Source organism: Leucoraja erinacea, chromosome 20 (assembly GCF_028641065.1).
Source record: "Leucoraja erinacea ecotype New England chromosome 20, Leri_hhj_1, whole genome shotgun sequence".
In the NCBI taxonomy this organism is placed as follows: Eukaryota; Metazoa; Chordata; class Chondrichthyes; order Rajiformes; family Rajidae; genus Leucoraja; species Leucoraja erinaceus.
Genome location: NC_073396.1, coordinates 5,938,245 through 5,960,356, shown reverse-complemented (window position 1 = coordinate 5,960,356; position 22,112 = coordinate 5,938,245). Strand labels below are relative to the sequence as shown.

At 42.7% G+C, this 22,112-nt stretch overlaps 1 protein-coding gene across 1 annotated transcript in view; it reads right to left on the bottom strand.

Moving 5' to 3' along the window:
- The window catches only part of mslna (mesothelin a), an 86,498-nt gene that overhangs the window by 49,283 nt on the left and 15,103 nt on the right, over window positions 1-22,112 (bottom strand). Inside the window, exons 8-21 of the mRNA XM_055651086.1 lie at window positions 18,836-19,044; window positions 16,430-16,521; window positions 14,904-15,016; window positions 13,493-13,701; window positions 12,350-12,453; window positions 10,514-10,632; window positions 9,800-9,967; window positions 7,937-8,145; window positions 6,532-6,635; window positions 5,546-5,673; window positions 4,404-4,565; window positions 2,864-3,072; window positions 1,546-1,649; window positions 467-594 (exon numbers count right to left, since the gene is read on the bottom strand). Of these exons, the coding sequence (XP_055507061.1) occupies window positions 467-594; window positions 1,546-1,649; window positions 2,864-3,072; window positions 4,404-4,565; window positions 5,546-5,673; window positions 6,532-6,635; window positions 7,937-8,145; window positions 9,800-9,967; window positions 10,514-10,632; window positions 12,350-12,453; window positions 13,493-13,701; window positions 14,904-15,016; window positions 16,430-16,521; window positions 18,836-19,044 (2,058 nt within the window). The remainder of the gene's footprint in view (window positions 1-466; window positions 595-1,545; window positions 1,650-2,863; window positions 3,073-4,403; window positions 4,566-5,545; window positions 5,674-6,531; window positions 6,636-7,936; window positions 8,146-9,799; window positions 9,968-10,513; window positions 10,633-12,349; window positions 12,454-13,492; window positions 13,702-14,903; window positions 15,017-16,429; window positions 16,522-18,835; window positions 19,045-22,112) is intronic.

Here is a 22,112-nt window from a genome sequence, read left to right as displayed (position 1 = left end):
AGAGGAGCAGTCAGACAGGTGCATGGATAAGACGGGTTTGGAGGGATGAAGACCAAATGCTGGCAGGTGGGACTAGTGTAGTTGGGACATGTTGGCCGGTGTGGGCAGCTTGGGCCGAAGTTGCTGACTTATTCTAGTTTTTGCGTCTATCTTTATTTTAGAGATACAGCGTGGAATCTGGCCCTTCGGCCCACCGAGTCCGCACTGACCTGCGATTCCCGCACATTAACACACACAGGACAATTTGCACTTGCATCAAGCCAATTAACCTACAATTCTCTCTGTCTTTGGAGTGTGGGAGGAAACCAAAGGTCTCGGAGAAAACTCATGTGGTCAAGGGGAGAACGTACAGACAACACCCGTTGTCAGGATTGAACCCGGGTCTCTGGCACTGTAAGGCATCAACTCTACCACTACACCACCGAGTGTTTCGATTTGTATAAATAGAATGCTGCAATTAACTTACAGCTGAGAAGTTCTTATTCAGATCTGTGAAGTCATGTAATTGAAATTCTGACAAGAATCTAAAGACGTTTTTGATGATCCATTCAAGGGTTCCCTTCGAGTTTTCGGCACAAGCGATGCCTACAGAACCTACAAGAAAAGAGCAAATGTCGTTCATGAGTTCATTTGTTTATAAGTGCTAGGAGCAGAATTTGGCCATTCAACCCATCAAGTCTACTCTGCCATTCAATCATGGCTGATCTATCTCTCCCTTCCAACGCCTGACACCCGTCCTAATCAAGAATCTGTCTATCTCTGCCATAAAAATATCTGTTGATTTGGCCTCACCAGTCCTCTGTGGCAATGAATTCCACAGATTCACCGGCCCTCCACATCTCCTTACTAAAGGAACGTCTATTAATTCTGAGGCTATGACCTTTGGTTCTAGACTCTCCCATCAGTGGAAACATCCCCTCCACAGTCACTCCACCCAGGCAAATGTGGTTGTGTTTATGATTCACTGACAGATTATTCACACAGTTATAATACATGAACACTGGCCAGACCACATTTAGGGTATTAGTAAGTTGTCCCAAGTGTGTAGGATGGTGTTAGTGTGTGGGGATCGATGGTCTGCAAGGAGGGCCAAAGTGCATGCTTCCACGCTGTATCGCCGAACAAAACTAAATTCCAACCATACACCAACGTAATACTTTATTATTTAAAGCCTTTAGACTTTAAGCCCTTCCGCACAGACCAGCAGTCACCCCATACACTAACACTATCCTACACACTAGGGACAATAGAATTTTACAAGAGGCCAATTAACCGCCAAACCCATAGGTCTTTTGGAATGTGGGAGGAAACCAGGGCACCCAGATAAAACCCACGTGGTCCATATAGAGAGTATATGTAGTCAGGATCGAACCGCTGCCTCCGGCGATGTTATGCAGCAACTCTACCACTGCACCATCCAAGCATTCTTAGGCATAATTCTCAATGTAACTTAAAATACTGAATTGAATGGAGTGTTGTCAAGGGAATGATTTGACTTACTCGGTGAAACAGTCATTGACAAAAATAAATAAATCAATACATTACCTGATAAACTATGCTGGTAACTTAGGAAACGTTTACTGAAAGTGTAAATATCATGATTCTGTGTCGGGGTAAAATGTAGGTACACATTATCCAGTCCTTTCATTCTGTAGACATAAAACAAAATTATGATTAAAATAAAAACTGCAAATCTGATATTTTTTTAAACAAGCATCTCTTTCACTCCCCTCTCCTATTGGGCAAAGGGTACAGAAGTGTGAAAACACACACCCCCAGATTCAAGGACAGTTTCTTCCCAGCTGTTATCAGGCAACTAAACCATCCTACCACAGCTTGAGCAGTCTTGAACTCCAATCTACCTCATGGGTGACCATTTGACTATCTTTAATCAGAGTTTACTGGCTTTACCTTGTACTAAATGTATTCACAATATTCTCTGTATCCTGTGTCTGTACACTGTGGACGGCTCGATTGTAATCATGTATTGTCTTTCCCCTGACTGGTTCGCATGCAACAAACATATTTCACTGTACCTCGGTAAATGTGTCAATAAATTGAACTAAAGTAAACTAAATAATGGAATAAAAGCCTATTGAGACATCAATCAGCAAAGCCAATTCCAATACGAGGTGATCTTACTAGATGTAAATGAACTTTATTTATAACACAACCATTTCTAAATGAGGTTTAGTTTAGACATACACTGTGGAAACAGGCCCTTTGGCCCACAGAGTCCACACTGATCAGCGATCCCTGGACACTAGCGCTATCCTACACACACTGGGGACAATGTACAATTTACAATGTTACCAAGCCAATTAACCTACAAACACGTTCGTCTTTCGATTGTGGGAGGAAACCGGAACATCCGGGGAAAACCCACCCAGTCACGGGGACAACGTACAACTTCCGTACAGACAGCACCCGTAGTTAGGATCGAACCTGGGTCTCTGGCGCTGTAAGGCAGCAGCTCTACCGCCGTGCTACTGTACTGCCCGACTCATCACACACACGAGCTCATTACATTGATTTATACATGCTGTCACTACCATTTAACCCTGCACAATACAATACAATGCGATACAATAGAACTTTATTTATCCCAGGAGGGACATTGGTCTGCCAACAGTCAGAAAACACAAGATACGCAAAACATGAAATTAAAGTGACGATGTGGAAAGTTCAGGATTGGGGGGTGTGCAAAGATTGATGAGGAGGGGAGGGGAGGAGAGGGGAGGGGAGGGAAAGGGAGTCTGTTTACTTGGTGGAACTAGTCTGTTGCTGAAGGTGCTCCTCAGGTTGACCAGTGTGTGATGGAGGTGGTGAGCTGTACTGTCCAAGATATGGATTATATACTCACATTGCCTGGTAGGATTCACAGGGTATATCCGTGGGTATCAACTCCAACAACTTGTAGTCAATTGCAGGCAGCAGCAGCTGCAGCCTGTCTTGGAACCACTCAGCAAACTCTGCACCATCAAAAGTTGTAAAATACGATCTGAGCTGCGATATAATCCCTGTCAACATTGCCCGACTTGTTGAGAATGGTTGAATGGCAGTAATGTTCCTCTGAAATGGAAGGTAGAATGACATTGATAGTTTGCCGACCAATAGCAATTTCCATTAAAGTGAAGTGTAGCGAGTGTATATTCTCCACTTTGCCTTTTACTGAACAGTTGCTTTTCATTCCATTTACTTTACCTTCATAACACCTTGCAGTCTGACATTGTTAGGCAATGGATTTAGAATTCTACATTCTACATTAAAAAAATCATCCTACTTTTATTTTTTAATGCATATTAATGAAAGCAACATTCTAGCATGTTCACCCCAAATTTGCAGTGATTTGTTATTTGTCTTTTCTCTGAAGATAGACACAAAATGCTGGAGTAACTCAGTGGGACCGGCAGCATCTCTGGAGAGAGGGAATGGGTGACATTTTGGGTCGAGACCATTCAGTCTTTTCTCCAACAGTTAACAACATTTCAATAAACTTTAAAAGGACACAAAGTGCTGTTCTGAAGTCTGAGGAAGTTTCTTGACCCGAGAAGTCACGTATCCATGTTCTCCAGTTCTGCTGCCTGACCCGCTGAGTTACTCCAGCACTGTGTCCTTTTGAGTAAACCAGCATCTGCAGTTCCTTACGTCCAAAATAAACTATAGTTTGCAGATCAAGAATAAAAAATTGTAAAAACCTTGATTACGTTTGTGATGGAGAGGAGCATATTATATCTTTCTCTGTTGCTCTTGACTCCGTTATTAGTCCACAAAATGTAACTACCAACACAACCTTGACTTTGCATATGTTTGTGGTAATAATCAACTATTTTAATTTTCTCTTTGTTACCACTTTGACTCCATAATTGGGGAATTATGGTTATGTGCTATGTTTTGCAAAGTTATAAATGTGTTTCCAAACTTTTCTTGACTATTATTTTAGTGATCTTCTGAGGAAAAAAAGGAGTATGGAGTCCTACAGCATGGAACCAGGCCCTTCGGCTCAACTTGCCCACATCAACCAACATGTCCCATCTACACTAGTCCCACCTGCCTGCATTTGGCCCAAATTCCTTAAAGTCTGTCCTATCCATGTACCTGTCTAAATGTTTCTTAAATGTTGCAATAGTACCATCATTAGTATACCTCATTGGTGACCCTCGGACTATCATTGCTGGCTTTACTTTGCACTAAACGTTATTCCCTTATCGTGTATCTATATTACTGTAAATGGCTCGATTGTAATCATGTATTGTCTTTTCGCTGACTAGACTGGATAGCATGCAACAAAAGCTTTTCACTGCACCTCGGTACACATGACAATAAACTAAACTGAACTCAAACTACACCATGGTTAATGTGGAGGGTAAAACCAGCCAAAGGCAATGGGGAAGGTTACTTACCGCTCTCGTGTCGTTGATAAATTGGGTAACATATCCGATCAAGTCACCGTAGGTTCTATTTCTCAGGATGTCAATGATCTGGTTGATGCGTGAAGTATGATTCAATGATTCCACAGTCAGTCCAGAGAGTTCTGGTATGCTGAGCAGATCCAATATTTCGAACTACAGAAACCAAAAGATTGTATCAAAACTATGACATTTTAAAGCTGACTGAAAATAAAATAAACTCAAGGGAAATCAAACTCTCGGTCTAATTTCTGCCTAAAATCTGTTCAGGAAAGAGGCAAAATGATTTATAATGTTTAACAAGGAACTGCAGATGCTAGAAAAAAATCGAAGGTAGACAAAAATGCTGGAGAAACTCAGCGGATGAGGCAACATCTATGGAGCGAAGGAAATATTTTGGGTAAAGATATGAAGGAGGCAGATCCCTTTCAATATCTCTTTTTTTTTCCTTTTCTCTTTCTCTTTCCTCTATTCTTTTTCTTTCTGCTTATTTCACATCACCTTCTTCCCTTTTCCGAGCTATATAATATTCTCAATCTCTATATTTCTTGCTTTTCTTAGTCTTTTTTTTCTACTATTAAATTAAAAACAAGAAGTTGTACATGAAATGTAATATGTTACTTATGTCTTATATTATTGTACATCACTTCTAATAAAAATATTTTTTTTAAATTAAAAAGCGTTGCATATTTCCTTCGCTCCATAGATGCTGCTTCACCAGCTGAGTTTCTCCAGCATTTTTGTCTACCAAATGATATTTAACCCCCTTTTTAATCAAATACAACCGCATCTCATTTTCTACTCTTTGGTTCAGTCTCTGCTTTTCCCTCAATAAAAGACTCAACGTGCGGATCAGGCAGCATCCCTGGAGAACATGGGTAGGTGACGTTTTGTGTCGGGACCCTTCTTCAGACAATCTTAAAGAGGGTCCTGACCCAAAACATCACCTATCCATGTAGGCAAGCAGATGGAAGAACCGTCCCACCACGAAACATCGCCTATCTGTGTTCTCCAGCGATGCTCCCGACCCACAGAGTTACTTCAGCATTTTGTGTCTTTCCTTGGTAAGCCAGCTTCTGTAGTTCCTTCTTCCTACCAAAATCTACCTCGTTCGTGTTGAGGAATAAAGAAATTACCAGATAATATTGTGTGTTTATAAATGGCATGTCTGAGAAGGTGATTTCTGCCACGAATTTCAGGAAGTTTTTTTGTAACCAGTCACGAAGTCCAGTTGTGTTATCAGTACAGGGAACTGATCCAATTCCTGCAGAACAAAGATTGGCACAGTTAGTCAGACAAGTCTGCACAACAGACACTAATATTTGTCAGACATTTATTATACCAAGGTGCACAGATAGAGCCCTCTCCTTTCTTTCTCCCCCCTCCCCCCCACTGGGATCTACAGGAGTTGCTGCCTCAGAAAGGCAGCCAGCATCCACCCACACCACCCTGGCCACACTCTCATTCACTCCTGCCATCGGGAAGAATATATAGGACACCCTATAGCTATCAGGCTATTAAACACTACAACTTTCATATAAGCAGACTTGCAAGCATTGATTTTGTCTTTATGCTCCGTGTGTGTGTGTGTGTGTGTGTGTGTGTGTGTGTGTGTGTGTGTGTGTGTGTGTGTGTGTGTGTGTGTGTGTGTGTGTGTGTGTGTGTGTGTGTGTGTGTGTGTTTTATATTTTATACTGAACGTCTTTTTGTTTAGTTGATAGTTTACAATGTTTACATATTGTGTTGTGCTACTGCAAGAATTTAATTGTTCTGTTTGGGACATATGACAATGCAAAACTCTGGACTCTCTCGACTCCAAAATGAACTAAAGCATGAATGAGAGACTAATAGAACCACATGAATAATGGATTCTCTGCTCTGCCATTGAGGAAGTATAGAATATTTGTTCAAAAGAAAAGAAAATATGTAAAAGTAACCTTGCATTACAGCTATTGAAATGTCAATCTTACAGTAAGTAAGCACCTGCCCACAACACCCTTTTACACATAAAATATTTCATTATCTATTCCACAATAATGTGACTTTAATGGGCTTTTCAATTATGTATTGGAAGAAGAGTAAAAAGAAAATAGTCACATCATCCAAAATGCTCATTCATTACCATGTGAGACAGATTGCAAATTCAAAAAAGTTCTACTAAAGTTGTAAACATCATGGAGTTGTGACTTCGAAAAATTTGGGTAGAAATTATCCAGGCCTTGGATTCTGTAAAGACAAAGAGAGACCACTTTAAGCCAGTTGTCATCATAATCAGACATTCAATTTTGCATAGAGCGGGAGGAATCAGCCAATATATTTAGGTTAGAGATGCAGCGTAGAAACAGGCCCTTCAGCCCACAGAGTCCACGCCAACCATCGATCACCCTGTTCATACTAGCCCAATGTTATCCCACTTTCACACCCTGTACACCGAGGGCAATTTACAGATTGTGGGAGGAAACCAGAGCAGGCGGAGAAAATCCATGTGGTTACAGGGAGAACGTACACACTCCACACAGACAGCTCCAGTAGTTAGGATCGAACCCGGGTCTCTGGCGCCGTGATGCAGCGGCTCAACAACTGCTGCCTGATTTACTTAAAACCTGAACATCTTATTAAGTCTTAGATGACAACAGGAATCTACATCTAACCTCGTGCAAGAGTGTTTGGGGATAATTTCAACCATGCCCCGATGTAAAATAGCAATAGCTCATTTTTTCCATGAATGTTTATGGAAATAAGCAATAAATCATAGAGGCAGGCATAAAAGATACTGAAACTAATCTGATATGTCATTGGATTCGATTTCAGGTCAAGCCTGCTTTTGCTAGCATCTCGTATATTTGATTTCCCCTCTAGATGAATAATCTACTAATCTCAGTTTTCAATGTATTCAATAACTGAGCAACTACAGCACTCATGAGGTACGGGGGTTGAAGATTTATTTTCATATTTGTACGGAAATTGTTCCTTCTTGCAGTCCTAATGCCAACCTCTCTGACACACTGATTGTGAGCCCCATAACTGAGGAAGGCTGTGCTGATGTTGCTGAGTGCCCAGAGGAAGTTTACAAGAATGATCTCTCAGGGATGATTGGGTTAACAGATGATGAGCATTTGAAGGCACTGGGCCTGTACTCGCTGGAGTTTAGAAAGAGGAGGAGGGAACCTCATTGAAACTGAAAGACCTGGATAAAGTTGACGGGGAGAGGATGTTTCCACTAGAGGGAGAGTCTAAGACCACCTTTGGAAAGATGAGGAGGAATTTCTTTAGTCAGAGGGTGGTGAATCTGTGGAATTCATTGCCACAGTCGGCTGTGGAGGCCATCAATGGATATTTTTAAGGCAGCGATTGCCAGATTCTTGATTAGTACGGTGTCAGAGGTTATGGGGAGAAAAGGAGGAGAATGGGACTGAGAGGGAAAGATAGATCAGCCATGATTGAATGCGGAGTCGACTCGATGAGCAGAATGGTCTATTTCTGCTCCGTGCCGTATGAATTTATGAACTTAAACACAGAATACTCACATTGCTCGGTAAGATTCGCAGGATATGCTGGTGGGTATTGCTCCAAGATTGCTTCCTGTAATACTGGGCAACAACATAATTAAACTGTCCTGAAACCACTTTGCGAAGTCAGAAGCATTAAATGATGAAAACAAGGGTTGCAACAGCCCTATGGTCTTGTATAGCATCCGATCCCTCACTGTAGTGTTAGCAAAAGTTGTGATGTTCATCTGAATGAAAAAAATAAAAATTCTTTAACTATCGAGAGTTCACAATAGTATTTCTAGATAAAATAAAACTAAGCTGTGAACTCTTCAGAGTGCTCATTTCCTCCCAATCTCCCAACTCTGCTCCCAAGTTTTCTCATTTACCTATCCTTATACTAAAGATACAGTGCGGAAACAGGCCCTTTGGATGGGAATGATAGAGGGAATAACTTTAAAGCGGGAGGGAAAAGGTTTACAGGAGATATAGTTTAGTTTAGAGAGAGACGCAGAGCAGAAACAGGCCCTTCGTCCCACCGTGTCCATGCCAACCAGTGATCACCTCGTGCACGAGCATTGTCCTACACATCAGGGAGAATTTACATTTACAGGAGCCAATTAGCCTACAAACCTGTACGTCTTTGGAATGTGGGAGGAAACCGGAGCACCCGGAGAAAACCCACACGATTACAGGAAGACCTTACAAACTCCGTACAGACAGCGCCCTTAGTCAGGATCGAACCCGGGTCTCTGGCATTGTAAGGCAACAACTTATCAAGATAAGAAAGTAGGCGGCACAGTGGAGCAGCCGGGGAGTTGCTGCCCGACAGCATCAGAGACCCGGCACATCAAGATAAGAAAGAAATAAACTGAACAATTGGAAATGGCGCAGCTGGTAGAACCGCTGCCTCACTGTGCCAGAGACTTGGGGTCGATCCTGACCTCGGGTACTGTCTGTGTGGAGTTTGCACGTTCCCACAAGTGACCAGATGGGTTTCACCCTGGTGTTTCAGTTTCGTTCCACATCCAAAACACGGGCAGGTTTATCGATTAATCGGCCAAATTATAATGTATGAATGGGAAAGGGGGACAGTGTGGGACTAGTGTGAACAGGTGGTCGATGGGCCAAAGGGCCTGTTTCCATGCGCTATCTTTCAATCTTTCCAAAACTGTACAAGAAGGGGCGGAGCCGGCTGTACTTGTTGAGAAGGCTCCGCACCTTCAACGTGTGCAGTGAGATGCTGCAGATGTTCTACTAAGCGGTGGCAGCCAGTGCCATCTTCTTCATTGCCGTGTGTTGGGGCAGCAGGACAAAGGCCGCGGATGGCAATAGGATTAACAAACTCATCAGGAAGGCTGACTCCGTCTTAGGGGCAAAGTTGTATTCATAGGAGGTGGTCTTGGAGGGGAGGATGCTCCTCAAACTGCGGAGCATCTTGGACAATACATGACACACTGGTCAACCATGAGGAGGACCTTCAGCAACAGACTGTTCGCACCAAGTTGCAGTACAGAACGCCACAGGAGATTATTTTTCCCTGTGTCTATCAAACTGTACAACTCCTTCCCCTTCTGTCTGGGGTGGACAGACTCTCCCCCTTCCCCTTCCCCTTTCCCCCCCCCCCCCCCCCCCCCCTCCCGTCTCCCCTCCCTCCCCCAATCTTTGCAATCTGAATGTCTTGACTGGAAACGTCACCCATTCCTTCTTATTGCCTGTCCCACTGAGTTACTCCAGCATTTTGTATCTATTTGCACATCCCCAATCCATTCCACTCGTCACTTTAATTTAATGTTTTGTGTATCTTGTGTTTTATGACTGTGGGCAGATCAATTTCCCTCCTGGGATGAAGAAAGTTCTATCATATCGTATCGTTAAAAAAAACAAAGCAAAAGGTCTTACCATGCGTGTATCGTAATTAAAATGTGTGAAATAGGTAAGTAGGTCGCTGAAGTTTCGATCGGTGAGGGTATCAAAGATCTGATCGATCCTGTCCACGTTGAACCATGCTTGTGGGCTCACAGTCAAGTCAGCAAGTAGTTGTGGAGTGAGGAGGTCCAACACTTCAAACTAATGAAAAAAAGTGTCTAGTTAAAAACACACGTTAAAAAATGACAACACGGAATGTTTTAATGAGAAACCGCACGTTCCCCCGCAAGGCTACACTCGGGGTAGATAGAAACATAGAAATTAGGTGCAGGGGTAGGCCATTCGGCCCTTCGAGCCTGCACCGCCATTCGATACGACCATGGCTGATCATCCAACTCAGTATCCTGTACCTGCCTTCTCTCCCATACCCCCTGATCCCTTTAGCCACAAGAGCCACATCTACTCCCTCTTAACTATAGCCAGTGAACTGGCCTCAACTACCTTCTGTGGCAGAGAATTCCACAGATTCACCACTCTCTGTGTAAAAAATGATTTTCTCATCTCGGTCCTAAAAGACTTCCCTCTTATCCTTAAACTGTGACCCCTAGTTCTGGACTTCCCCAACATCGGGAACAATCTTCCTGCATCTAGCCTGTCCAACCCCTTAAGAATTTTGTAAGTTTCTATAAGATCCCCCCTCAATCTTCTAAATTCTAGCGTGATGAAGGCGCGGTTTCAATTACTTACCCCAGAAAAGTGTGGGTTCAGAGCGAAGAGGTCGCTTAAATTCAAGCCTTGCATGGATTTCAAAAAATTCTTCTCCATCCATTCACGGCTATCCGTCATGTTGCTTGCGCAGGCACTACCTGTAAGAGGAACATTAGTATCAGTTCAGTTTCGTTTATTGTCACGTGTACCGAGATAGAGCGAGGAGCTTTTTGTGGCGTGCTAACCAGTCAGCAGACATACAATACATGATTACAATCAATCCATTTACAGTGTAGAGGTACATCAGGGAAAAACATTTCGTGAAAGGTAAAGCTATGCAACGTACATGGTCAAAGCATTATAGGCACAGTTTAATTTAGTTTAGAGATACAGCGAGGAAACAGGCCCTTCAGCCCAACGAGTCCGCGCCGACCAGCGATCTCCCATCCTACACACTAGGGACAATTTACCAAAGCCAATTAACCTATAGACATATTAGTCTTTGGAGTGTGGGAGAAAATCGGAGCACCCGGAGATAAACCATGTAGAAAAACACAGGGACAACGTACAAACTACGTACAGACAGCAACCGTGGTCAGGATCAAATCCGGGTCTATGGTGCTGTAAGGCAGCAACTCTACTGCTGTGCCACTGTTGTAACATCTATGCCTGAGATGGCATTAAGGACCTATTGCTGAGATGGGAGAACCTTTGAATAGCAATGGTACATAATTGGAAGGGTGCACCAGATGAGATGTTTCTTACTGTATTAAAGGACAGCAGAGTGGCGCAGCTGTAGATTTCTCTGCCTTTCAGCGCCACACACCACGGTCTGACCCTGACTGTGAGTGCTGCCTGTACGCGGTTTGTACATTCTCCCTGTGATCGTATGGGTTTCCTCCGGGTGTTCCAGTTTCCTCCCATGCTCCAAAGACGCACAGGTCCCTCCACACTGGATCCATCACTCAATAAACCAGTACTTCATTGGGATGTGGGAGGAAACCGGAGCGCCCGGAGGAAACCCACACGATCACAGGGTGAACGTGCAAACTCAACACAGACAGCACCGGAGATCAGAATCTACCAGCTGCGCCATTGTGCTGTTATAATAAATCGCTCCAGGAGTGGAGGCGAGTGGACGGAGGAAGGGGCAGGGTGGTGCGGTGCTGGGTGGAAGGAAGGTTTATGGGAATGTTGGAAGACATAATGGAGTTAGTGTAGAAGTAGTGTGTATGGGTACTGGAAACCTATCATGAACTGTAAGTTACATAGACCTTGTGCTACATAGTTCTATAACAGAACAATGTCCAGTACTTGTACAATCCTACCACAACTAGAGATCAGTCCTGAACTACTATCTATCTCATTGGAGACCCTCAGACTATCTTTGAACGGACTTTACTGGTTTTATCTTGCACGGAACGTTATTCCTTTATCATGTATCTGTACACTGTGAATGGCTCGGTTTCAATCTTGTATTGTCTTTCCGCTGACAGGTTAGCATGCAACAAAAGTATTTCACTGTGCCTCGGTATACGTGACAATAAAATAAACTTAACTTGTAGGCTGTCGTGACATTCGGAAGGTAATGAAAAGTTGCTGACACTCGACATGTTGCCGTGGATACTCAGTACAATCACACAAACATCGATAGATTTTTAAATATTAAGGAATTCGAGGGACACGGGATTAGTAAAGGAATTTGACACTCGGACAAAAGATCTTATCTTATAATCTTATTGGATGGAGGAGCAGGGTTTAGGAGTTTAACAGCCCAATCTGTTTTGTACTTAATATTCTTACATTAAATCCAAAGTATAATACTTCTCGAAGACAGAAATAGAAGTTATAATAGAAACAAAGTGACAAAATTACCTGATGAACTAAGTTGGGAGTTCAGGATGTTTCTACTAAAGTTGAAGAGTTGTGAAAACTGGAGCGGTGTAAAGCTTGACAACGCAGTGTCAAATCCTTTCACTCTGTGGGAGAAAACAGTAAATACATATTTTAATCATCTCGCTCTGATCGAGAATAATTGATGATATCGGACAAGAGAACGTTGGATTTCACCCTACACTTCCACATCTCTCGCTTCCCTCTCCCCCCCGACTCTCAGTCTGAAGAAGGGCCTCAACCCAAAACATCACTTATTTTCCTTCAGGCAGCATCTTCGGAAAACATGGATAGGTGACATTTCGGGTCTGGAGAAGATCTTGACCAGAAACGTCATCGATCCGTATTCTCCAGAGATGCCACCTGTTCCACTGAGTTACTCTAGTGTTTAGTGTCTTTCCTTCATTTACACTGAAATCGGACTGAGATTTTGAAGTCGATTTTACACTTTATTTTAAATAATAATAAATGTGTTTTTATGCAATCTATAACCAAATTTGCAGTTGGTAATTTTGCATAATTGATTGATTCTTTAGTGTGATGTGTGCTTGGTGCAGTGAGATTCTTGGTTTGCACACAGTACAGGTATGCAAGAGTGGCCACGTAAAGGGTGCCAAAGAAGTTACAAAAGTATTCAATAACCATATAACCATACAACCATATAATAATTACAGCACGGAAACAGGCCATCTCGGCCCTACAAGTCCGTGCCGAACAACTTTTTACCCTTAGTCCCACCTGCCTGCACTCATACCATAACCCTCCATTCCCTTCTCATCCATATGCCTATCCAATTTATTTTTAAATAATACCAATGAACCTGCCTCCACCACTTCCACTGGAAGCTCATTCCACACCGCTACCACTCTCTAAGTAAAGAAGTTCCCCCTCATATTACCCCTAAACCCCTAAATTCAATAATGACTGATCTATGGGAAAAAAGACACAAAGTGCTGGAGTAACTCAGCTGGTCAAGGCAGCATCTCCGGAGAACATGGATAGATTACATTACGGGTCGGGAAATGTCTTTTGTTAAGATCAGCATTTGCAGTTCCTAGTATCTACATCTAAATAAAGTTTGGATCTGCCTTTTGACTAGAAATATTCAGTAAACTCAGTACTCACATGGCTTGATAAGATTCACATGTTATGTTGGTCGGTATGGTGGTCAGCTCAGGCCCTGTTATAGCTGGTAACACTGCCGGTAGCTTGACTTGAAACCATTGGGAGAAGTTAAGTGGGGTGAACACTGGAAACAAGGGTTTCAGAGAGCCCATGATACAGGTGAGCAATACGTCCTTCACCGTCTCATTTTGAACGACAGCTGTACTGACCTGAAAGAGAGAGGAAAATACATGAAAAGTAAGTCTGAAGAAGGGGCCCGACCCGAAACGTCAGCCTTCCACGCTCTCCAGAGATGCTGCCAGATCTGCTGGGTTACTCCAGCACTGTGTTTTGCTCAAGATTCCTGTATCTCTAGTTCCTTGTGGCAGCACTTCATCAGAGTTTAGGCCAGATGCTAAATTGTTTCCAAATTATTGTTTCCAATTACTTTAGTTTAGTTTAGAGATGCAGCGTGTAAAATAGTCCGCGCCGATCAGCAATCACCCATACCCTGGTCTATCCGAAACAATAAGGATATATATTTTTTTTTTTTCCAGAAGCCAATTTACCAATTAGGGGCAGCACAGTGGAGTAGCGGTCGAGTTGCTGCCTTACAGCGCCAGGGACCCAGGTTGGATCTTGACTGCAGGTTTGTGTCTGTACGGAATCTGTACCTTCTCCCCGTGACCGCGTGGGTTTTCTCCAAGATCTTCGGATTCCACCCACACTCCAAAAACGTACAGGTTTGTAGGTTAATTGGCTTGGTGTAAATGTAAAAATTGTCCCTAGTATGTGTCGAATAGTGTTAGTGTGCGGAGATCACTGGTCGGTGCGGACTCGGTGGGCCGAAGGGCCAGTTTCCGTACTGTATCTCTCATCTAAACCTACAAACCTGCACGTCTTTGGAGTGTGGGAGGAAACTGAAGCACCTAAATAAACCAACACAGGTCATGGCGAGAACATAAAACTCCATACAGATGAGATCCATAGTCAGGATCAAACCCGGGTCTCTGACGCTGTAAGGCAGCAACTCTACAGCTGCGCCACCATGCCACCTCTAATTATGTCTAACGAACATTTGGCGACTCCATTATCAAAGATACATTTAAAAAAAGACTGTCCTTGTAAAGGTGAAAATTTATTAACAAAAATGTTGCCCGGCTCCATTCATCCCTAACTTAGAAACATAGAAAATATGTGCAGGAGTAGGCCATTCGGCCCTCCGAGCCAGCACCGCCATTCAATATGATCATGTCTGATCATCCAAAATCAGTACACAGTTCCTGCTTTCTCCCCATATCCCTTGATTCCATTAACCGTAAGAGCGATATCTAACTCGCTCTTAAAAACATCCCGTGAATTGGCCTCCACTGCCTTCTGCGGCAGAGAATTCCACATGGAATGTGGACTATTCAGAAATGTCTGGACTTACGTCACCAGAATTTGCGCTTGTAAGATTTTCAGGGAAGATGAGACCATTGATGAATTCCCAATTTTTCAAAAGCCATTCGTTGGATTCACTGATATTGGCGATGCAGTCCAGACCTAAAGTTAAAACAAACAACTTAGCTGTGAGAAAAGCCACAATGTGAAGGATCCTTCCTTAGTTCCCAGACAGAGGCTCCCGGCCAGAAACGGCCATCTTTCCCTATTCTCCAGAGATGCTGGCTGACCGACTGAGTTACTCCAGCACATTGCGTCTTTGTTTGTAAACCAGCATCTGCAGTGCCTCATGTTAAAGTACATTAATTCAAGAGGCTGACTTACTCAGTTTTACTTTCAGTATAAATGTACCTCCTAAAACGTCCAAACACTTGGCAAACAAACGTTACATTTCCTGTTTTTTTGCCGTTAAAATTTCCAAAATGCCTTTTATGGAGAACTTTATTCTGAAATCATTTAGCCACAAATACTTTACCTCAGCTGTTCTGGATTGTGATATTTTTTGCCCTTTCATTAATTTGCAACCAAGTCAAGTTGATACTAATGTTCATAAGTTCTAGGAACAGAATAAGGCCATTCAGCCTATCGAGCCTATTCCGCCATTCAATCATGGCTGATCTATCTCTCCCTCTGAACCCCATTCTCCTGCCTTCTCCCCATAACCCCTGACACCCGCACTAATCAATAATCTATCTCTGCCTTAAAAATATATTGACGGGCTTCACGGCCTTCTATGGCAATGAATTCCACAGATTCACCACTAGTGGAAACAAACAATCCCACTAGAAATATCCATAGACTTGGCCTCATAGAACTATATGCAGCATGGAAACAGGCCCTTCAGCCCACCTTGACAATGCTAACCACTGTGGCATTCTTGGTTATCACATTTGCCTGCATTTAGCCCATATCCCTTTAAACCCTTCCTATCCACATGTCTATCCATGTGTCTCTTATAAGTCATAATTGTATCTGCTTCCGTAGCTTCCTCTGGCAGCTCATTCGAGATATGGACTCCCCTCCGAGTGAAAAAGTTGCCGCAGAGGTCCTTCTTAAATCTCTCTTAAATGTATTAAATTTAGTTTCGAAATATAGCGTGGAAACAAGCCCTTCAGCCCATCAAGTCCACGGCAACCAATGATCAGCCATACACTAGTTTTATCCTACACACATGGAACAATTTACAGTAGTCAATTAACCAACAAACCGGCACGGTTTTGGAGTGCGGAAGAAAACCAGAGCACCCGGAGAAAACCCACGCGGTCACGGGGAGAACGTACAAACTCCGTTCAGACAAGCACCCGTAGTCGGGATCGAACCCGGGTATCTGGCGCTGTGAGGCAGCAACTCTACCGCTGCGCCACCGTGCCACTCTTACATTTAAGCATTTATAAAAACGCAGCAGCTTAAATTTCATGATGTATGGCCCAAAAATGAAATCTCATAGCTTTGTGGATGGAAACGTAATGCCCTTTTTGTTTCAATCTTTTGTTGCTACAAATTATTGTTTCTTACCTGTAGCATTAATGTAACCAACGATCCATTTCTCCAGTGATTTCTTTATACGATAATCCATCTCTGTCAGGCCTGCACCAACTCCATGCACTCTGATAGTTAAATAAATTTGAAGCACAAACAGTTAGGAGTCAGATGAAAAAAAAACAATTGAATGATATTAAAATGTATTAAAGTTAGTTCCCTAATATATATTACGGTTTATAATTACTACAATATTATCATTCTCTGTCCCAACCATCTGCAGTAAGTTTACTTTGTGCTATAACTCGTTTTTTAATCCAAAACTTCAATTATTACTCTAAAAGCATCCATTTTAAGTACTTAAAGCAGAATGAAATTGTGAGGGCTTTTTAACTTGGAAAGGGTACAGAGAAGATTTATGATGATGTTGCCAGGACACAAGGGTCTGAGTTAGAGGGAGAGGTTGAGCAGGCTGGGGAGCACAGGCAGTTGAGGGGGGATCTTATAGAGGTGTACAAAATCATAAGACGAATAGATCGGGTAGGTGCACTGAGTCTCTTGCCCCGAGTAAGTTCTTAAGGGGTTGGACAGACTAGATGCAGGAAGATTATTCCCGATGTTGGGGAAGCCCAGAACAAGGGGTCACAGTTTAAGGATAAGGGGGAAGTCTTTTAGGACCGAGATGAGAAAAACATTTTTCACACAGAGAGTGGTGAATCTGTGGAATTCTCTGCCACAGAAGGTAGTTGAGGCCAGTTCATTGGCTATATTTAAGAGGGTTAGATGTGGCCCTTGTGGCTAAAGGGATCAGGGGGTATGGAGAGAAGGCAGGTACGCAATACTGAGTTGGATGATCAGCCATGGTCATATTGAATGGCGGTGCAGGCTACTCCTGCGCCTATTTTCTATGTTTCTATGAGTAGTGGAATCGAGAACCAGAAGACATAGGTTTATAACCATATAACAATTACAGCACGGAAACAGGCCATCTCGACCCTTCTAGTCCGTGCCGAACACATAATCTCCCCTAGTCCCATATACCTGCGCTCAGACCATAACCCTCCATTCCCTTCCCATCCATATAACTATCCAATTTATTTTTAAATGATAAAAACGAACCTGCCTCCACCACCTTCACTGGAAGCTCATTCCACACAGCTACCACTCTCTGAGTAAAGAAGTTCCCCCTCATGTTACCCCTAAACTTCAGTCCCTTAATTCTCATGTCATGTCCCCTTGTTTGAATCTTCCCTACTCTCAGTGGGAAAAACTTTTCCACATCAACTCTGTCTATCCCTCTCATCATTTTAAAGACCTCTATCAAGTCCCCCCTTAACCTTCTGCGCTCCAAAGAATAAAGCCCTAACTTGTTCAAATGGTTTATGGTGAAGGGGAAAAGATTTACTAGGAATCTGAGGGGTAACTTTTTCACACAAAGGGTGGTGAGTGTATGGAACAAGTTGCCAGAGGAGGAAGTTGAGGCAGGGACTATCGCAAGGTTTAAGAAACAATTAGACGGGTACATGGAAAGGACAGATTTAGAGAGAAATGGACCAAATGCATGCAGGGTGGGACTAGTGTAGATGGGACATGTTGGGACTAGTGTGGGCAAGTTGGGCTGAAGGGCCTGTTTCCACACGGTATGATTCTATGACTAAGGAGTAAATTAAAAGAAACCAATGGGAATGGCTGACAATTAGCACAAATTCAACCTTCAAGATGCTGTCAAACGAGAGGCTGAACGAGAGGCTACACAATATGGATAAAGTTCAGAACTTGCTGCCTGATAGGGTAGAGGATATGGATTGATTTTGATTGCACGGAAACAGGCCCTTCGGCCCACTAAATCCACGGTTATCATCCATCACGGGTTCAGACTTGTTCTATGGTATCCTACTTTCCCATCCACTCCCTATTCACCAGGGACAATTTACAGAAGTCAATTAACCTTAAACCTGCACGTCTTTAGTCTGTTTGAACTGTTTTGACTATTTCACGGTTCTTTTTACAATCCATGTTCTCGGGGTATCTAAATCTAAATGTTATTAGTTATTTATGTTATGACATCGGATGGAAGCTGCATACCAAATCTCGTTGCCTTTATGTGCAATGACAATAAAATATATTGTTATTATTATGTGGAAGGAAACCGGAGCACCCGCAGGAAAACACATGGTCACCGGGAGAACATGCAAACACCACAGAGACAGCACCCAAGGTCAGGATGAAACCCGGTTCTTGGCCCTGTGAGGCAGCAGCTCTATTGTAGTTTTTCGCATAGACACTTGAGGGGTCAAATTGGGTTGTATTTCAGAAGATCGAAAGCAAATGATGGCAGCGCTGGGGCGCAGTTGGTAGAGCTGCTGCCTCACAACTCCTTTTTTAAGATGACAGTTTCTTTTCGGAAATGTTTAGAGATCGCGACAGAAGAAGGCATCTTACATTGCTTTGAAGTTTTCACACATTATGTCCGAGTACTGAAGTGAATCCAGAATCGGTTGGGAGATGCCAGCAATAAATGGTGTCAGAAGCTGCGAGAAGGCATCCATAAAGGTGGTAATGTTTATCTTCGGGTCCGTTTTATATCTCTCCCAGATAGCTTGTAAAATTGTTTCTTTTGCCATCAATGGAATTGTCAATGTGTCGTTAATCTGCAATCAATAGGAAAATTATATGAGCATTCTCAAAGGCTAAAGCATGTCCAAAAGCCCTATTACAAAGAGAACTTCATACACTTGCAGAGTTTGTGGACATCATTATTTATAATAGGACAATAATCCATCATTTTGAGACAGCATTCTAAAAATATGTTGGTACTTAAATGTTTTAAGCTCACGAGGTCCTCATTTGCTGTGGCCCTGAAAATCACAATGCCCTAATGACCTTTGATTTAATAAACATAGCTGTTTCCACACAGAGGGTGGTGGGTATATGGAGTGAGCTGCCAGAAGAGATCTTTAGTTGAAGCAGGAATGTTAACAACATATAAAAAGACATTTGGAGAGGTACATGGACAGGAGACATTTAGAGGGATATGGACCAAACACTGGCAAGTGGAACAAGTTTAGATGGGGCATCTTGGTTGGCATGGATAAGTTGGGCCGAAGGGCCTTTTTCCATGCTGTTTGACTCTTCAGACTCTTTAACTAAATGGTGTAAATCAGGAAACTTGTAGCTGCTCAGCTCTGAACTGCAGTAAAACACAAAGTGCTGGAGGAACTCAACGGGTCAGGCAGCATCTGGGGAGGGAATGGACAGGTGACATTTGGGGTCTTTGGATTCCAGCATCTGCAGTTTCTCATGTTTCCATGGGAAGCACTGCCATTCAGTTTGGAACAGAGAAATGAAGCCAATGACCGACTGATCACCAGATAGGCAACGGGAGAACTCAAAGCAGGAGTGAACATTCTCTGTTCCCACCACAACTCCCCACCAAATGAACATCCTAGATGGATCTCGGCAGCATTCACACAGGTGGGTACTTGGAATGAGCTGCTGGAGGAGGTAGATGAGCCAGGTACTATAATAACATTTAAGACATTTGGACAGGTACATGGATAGGAAAGGTTTAGAGGGGTATGAGTCAAACGTGAGCAGGTGGGACTAGTTTAGACAAGGCATTTTCGTCACCATGGACAAGTTATTTCCATGCAGTATGACTATGGCACTATGTGCTCATAAGTGGCAAGAAACTTATGCACAGGTAATGTGCATAAAATACCAGGTAATGACTATCTCCAAATCCATCTTGATGTTTTGTTGTTTAGTTTAGTGTAGTTTATTGTCACCTGTACCCAAGTACAGTGAAAAGCTTTTGTTGCGTGCTTTCCAGTCAGCAGAAAGATAAAAACATGATTACAATTGAGCCATTTACAGTGTATAGATACATAAGGGAATAACAAGATAAAGCCAGCAAAGTTCTCTTTTTCTCTTTTTCTTTTTCTATGGCTTACTTCTTAACTTTTTTTCCGAATTTTCCGTGTCTAAGGGTCTTTTTCTGATCACTCTTTCACACACTTACTATCCTATCCCACTTTCTTTACTTTTCTTCTTTTTAACGTTTAAAATATGAAGCGGTACAAAAATGTATTATGTTATTTTTGGCTTATATTATTGCAATATACACTACTTCTAATAAATAAAATTATATTTAAAAATAAATAAATAAATAAAAATTAAAGCCAGCCAAGTCTGACCAAGGATAGTCCGAAGGTCACCAATGAGGTAGATAGTAGTCCGGCACTGCTCTCTGGTCATGGTAGGATGATTCAATTACATGATAACAGCTGGAGAGAAACTGTCCCTGCATCTTCACACTTCCGTACCTTTTGCCCGAAGGGACAGGGGAGAAGGTGTGGCCAGGGTGTGGCCCGTCCTTGGTTATGCTGCTGGCCTTGCCGAGGCAGCGTGATTTGTTTAATATTATCAAGTCTGCCAAAGACAATGTTTTGGGGGCTACCAGTGACCTGAATACCGTGGTAAAAGAACAGGCCAAGGCTAGTTATCCTGCAGCAACTAATCCACCTCTGGAGACCATAAGGCCATGCCTATAAAAAACTTAAACCTAAACACCTAGCCCGCCATTTTTGCTCAGGGTCATAAACATCTCAATAAGGCCACCCTCACTCTTCTCAACTAGAAAGAATGCAGATCCAATCTCTTTACAAATCTTGGTCGGACAATCCCCTCTCCCAAGGAATTAGACTGGTCAATCTCGTTTGAGCCGTCTCCAACGTCACTATATCTTTTCCAGCTAAGAGGACCAAAAACATGTCTGGCACTCCAGGTGTGGCCTCAACAACACCCTAGTACAAATGTCAGTTAATCTGTTTAGTTTATTGTCACGTTGGTCGGGTACCGTGGAAACCATTTATTGCGTGCTAACCAGTCAACAGAAAGACAAATACATGATTACAATCGATCCATTTGTAATCATGTAAAGATCATGTACAGATACATGATAAGGGAATAGATTTAAGAACATGGAGCGATTGTAAAACAAGTCTGTAGATCTGCTTCTGTGGCTTGCACATAAATAGTCGCCTGGATTGGGTGCCATTGTAACAAACAAAAAAATTGTAACAATAAATAGTCAAGGATTCCAAACCTGGAGTATTAATCTTGTAAACACAAAGCGCTGGAGAATCTCAGCGGGTCAGGCAGCATCACTGGAGGAGGTTCAGGTTGATTATTGTCTAGTGTACCGAGGTTCAGTGAAAAGCTTTGTTTTTTATGCTATCCAATCACATCTGATAATACTATACATGAATCAAGTCAAACTCAAGTACAATAGGTAGAGCAAAGGGAACGAGTGCAGAAAATAGTTTCCAGCAATGTGGAAAGAGTGTTAAAATAGTGTAGAACAGAGTATCATTGAAAATAGGTGCAAGGGTAGGCAATTTGGCCCATTCAATATGATCCAAAATCAGTACCCCGTTCCTGCTTTCTCCCCATATCCCTTGATTCCGTTAGCCCCAAGAGCTATGTCTAACTCTCTCTTGAATATTTTGGTATCAGATCATAGCAGGTTTCTCCTCTGGGACCAGCACGCAAAGAGTTACTTTGCTTTGGCACCATATTTGGTGGAGAGCTTCTTTGGTGAGCTCTCCTTTAGACTGTCCGAAGATGGGTCTCAACCCGAAACATCACCTGTCCATGCCCTCCAGAGATGCTGCCTGAGCCGCTGAGTTGTTGCAGCACTTTGCGTTGTCCGCATTAA